Source organism: Glycine max, chromosome 19 (genome assembly GCF_000004515.6).
Source record: "Glycine max cultivar Williams 82 chromosome 19, Glycine_max_v4.0, whole genome shotgun sequence".
NCBI classification, from domain to species: Eukaryota; Viridiplantae; Streptophyta; class Magnoliopsida; order Fabales; family Fabaceae; genus Glycine; species Glycine max.
This window is the reverse complement of record NC_038255.2, coordinates 45,982,333-45,984,184: the sequence shown is the minus strand read 5'-3', so window position 1 is coordinate 45,984,184 and position 1,852 is coordinate 45,982,333. Positions and strand designations below refer to the sequence as shown.

The following is a 1,852-nucleotide window of genomic DNA, read 5'->3' as shown; positions in this document are numbered from 1 at the left end:
ATTACAGGCCAAATAGAGTTATGAATAAATAAAATGGAGAAATCTAAGATTGATAAAAATTAGAATCCTCAGGTGGCTTCTATATAGTGGAGTAAAGAAATGATCTTTTTGCTAATCACGTGTGTGCCAACTTAGTGCTATTTAACCTCTCCTACTAATCACAATGTTGTAATTGTAGATTCCCATTTACATATGTATACAAATAACCCACAGTAATTATATATATATGATATGCAACTGTGATATACAGTACTGCTATGATATGTATCATTTAATTTTAGTTCTTTCAGTCGCTGATTTTTAAAATCAGACCACGTCCTAAAACTGCTATGTTTGTAGTCTAAGTACACTTTAATTGCGGTTTAATTATAAATTAAATTAATTGAAGTGTGATTAAGAGGTTTCACAAGTTTAATCTCCAATTTGAATTGTAAAACATCGGACAAATGACTCTATGTATGTGCAACATATGCATATATTGTTGATCAGTCATCAGTGCAAGTTTATGTCTAATGATCACATGACTCATAAATACATGTACCAACAAAAGAACGTGAAATAGATATATAACCAATATGCACGCGCAGCCAGCCTGATTCGAAGAAAAATCATGTACCTTCTCTCTCTCTCTCTATCTTTCTTCTTTTTTCTTTTTTCTTTTGAATAAATGGGGCTTAAGCCTCAAAGAAACAAACTAGAACCCGGGGGAACACGGTTGAGTTCAAATCAGCTAATACATGTACAGCGAAAAAAATAAAAGATGGAACAAACTCAAAAACTCTCAGTTGCTCCTGAAGCTGTAACCCGTATGTAGTAACCAAGTCAGCAGGTTGGTTTCCCTCCCTCAATGTCTGAGACCAAGTGTACACACCTTTGTTCAGACCAAACTCCTTTATATCATGCACCAAACTGGAACATGGGTGTGAGACTAAGCAATCCTTGGCTAACAAGTCAATAGTAGATAGAGAATCAGATTCTACTTTGAGAAACTTATAGCCACAACTCTAAGCAATCTTCACTCCAATGAGGAACGCCCATAATTCAGCACTGATTACAAAACAATTCCCAATATTAGTCGAGAATGACAAAATAACATTTCCCATATGGTCACGAAGTAAGCCACCAGCAGCAGCTATAGAGCCACTCTTGGAACCATCACAATTAAGCTTAAAATGGTCACATAGAGGGTGCTTCCAAAACAATATTGTGATGATTATTATCTTCAAGACAACCATTCACTCCAGGCACAAGTTTGTTAAACTGCAATATACTGCTTGAGATAGCACTGCCTGTTGTAAAATAAGACGCATCAGCTCAGTAGGATGAAGTCTCACCTTCTCGAACATTCCTTTGTTTCTATTTCTCCATAAGTTGTCCAAAACAACCGCAAACAATTATCTCCAATCTCTCCCACCAACTTCAGAGTCACTTTAAATTCTTCAACAACCAATCCAAATGAAAGAAATCTGAGTGCATATTTGCCGGCAATGCAAGATACCAAACTGCTCTTGCAATCGGGCAATGCCTGAAAATATGATCCAGACTCTCAATATCAGCTTCACATTCTTAGCAAGAAAGTCCATAGTCAGGTGCCTCAAGTTCCTAGCCTCGTTATATTCTGTATCATATATTCTGCCTTTTTGAGTTTTTTTTAAAAGTTGTTTCAGAGAATTTATTGTTTTAACAAAATGTTAATTATTTTCGACACAAAAATGTTAATTATTTTATATTAGTATAATTTTCACATTTATTAATATTTCACTTTAACATTTAAATAGATTTATAATTATATTATAATTTTTAATAAAAATATTTTTATTAAAGAAATTCATTTTCTCTTGTAATTTGTGTA

The 1,852-nt window shown here is 33.8% G+C and overlaps 1 protein-coding gene across 1 annotated transcript; it reads right to left on the bottom strand.

Annotated features, from left to right (window-relative positions):
* Nucleotides 1–703: 703 nt before the first annotated feature.
* LOC100306081 (uncharacterized) lies at nt 704–1,585 on the bottom strand. The gene is given in 1 exon segment (NM_001250306.1): nt 704–1,585. A coding segment is annotated over 1 exon segment (342 nt). The 5' UTR covers nt 1,347–1,585; the 3' UTR covers nt 704–1,004.
* Between the last annotated feature and the right edge of the window lie 267 nt (nt 1,586–1,852).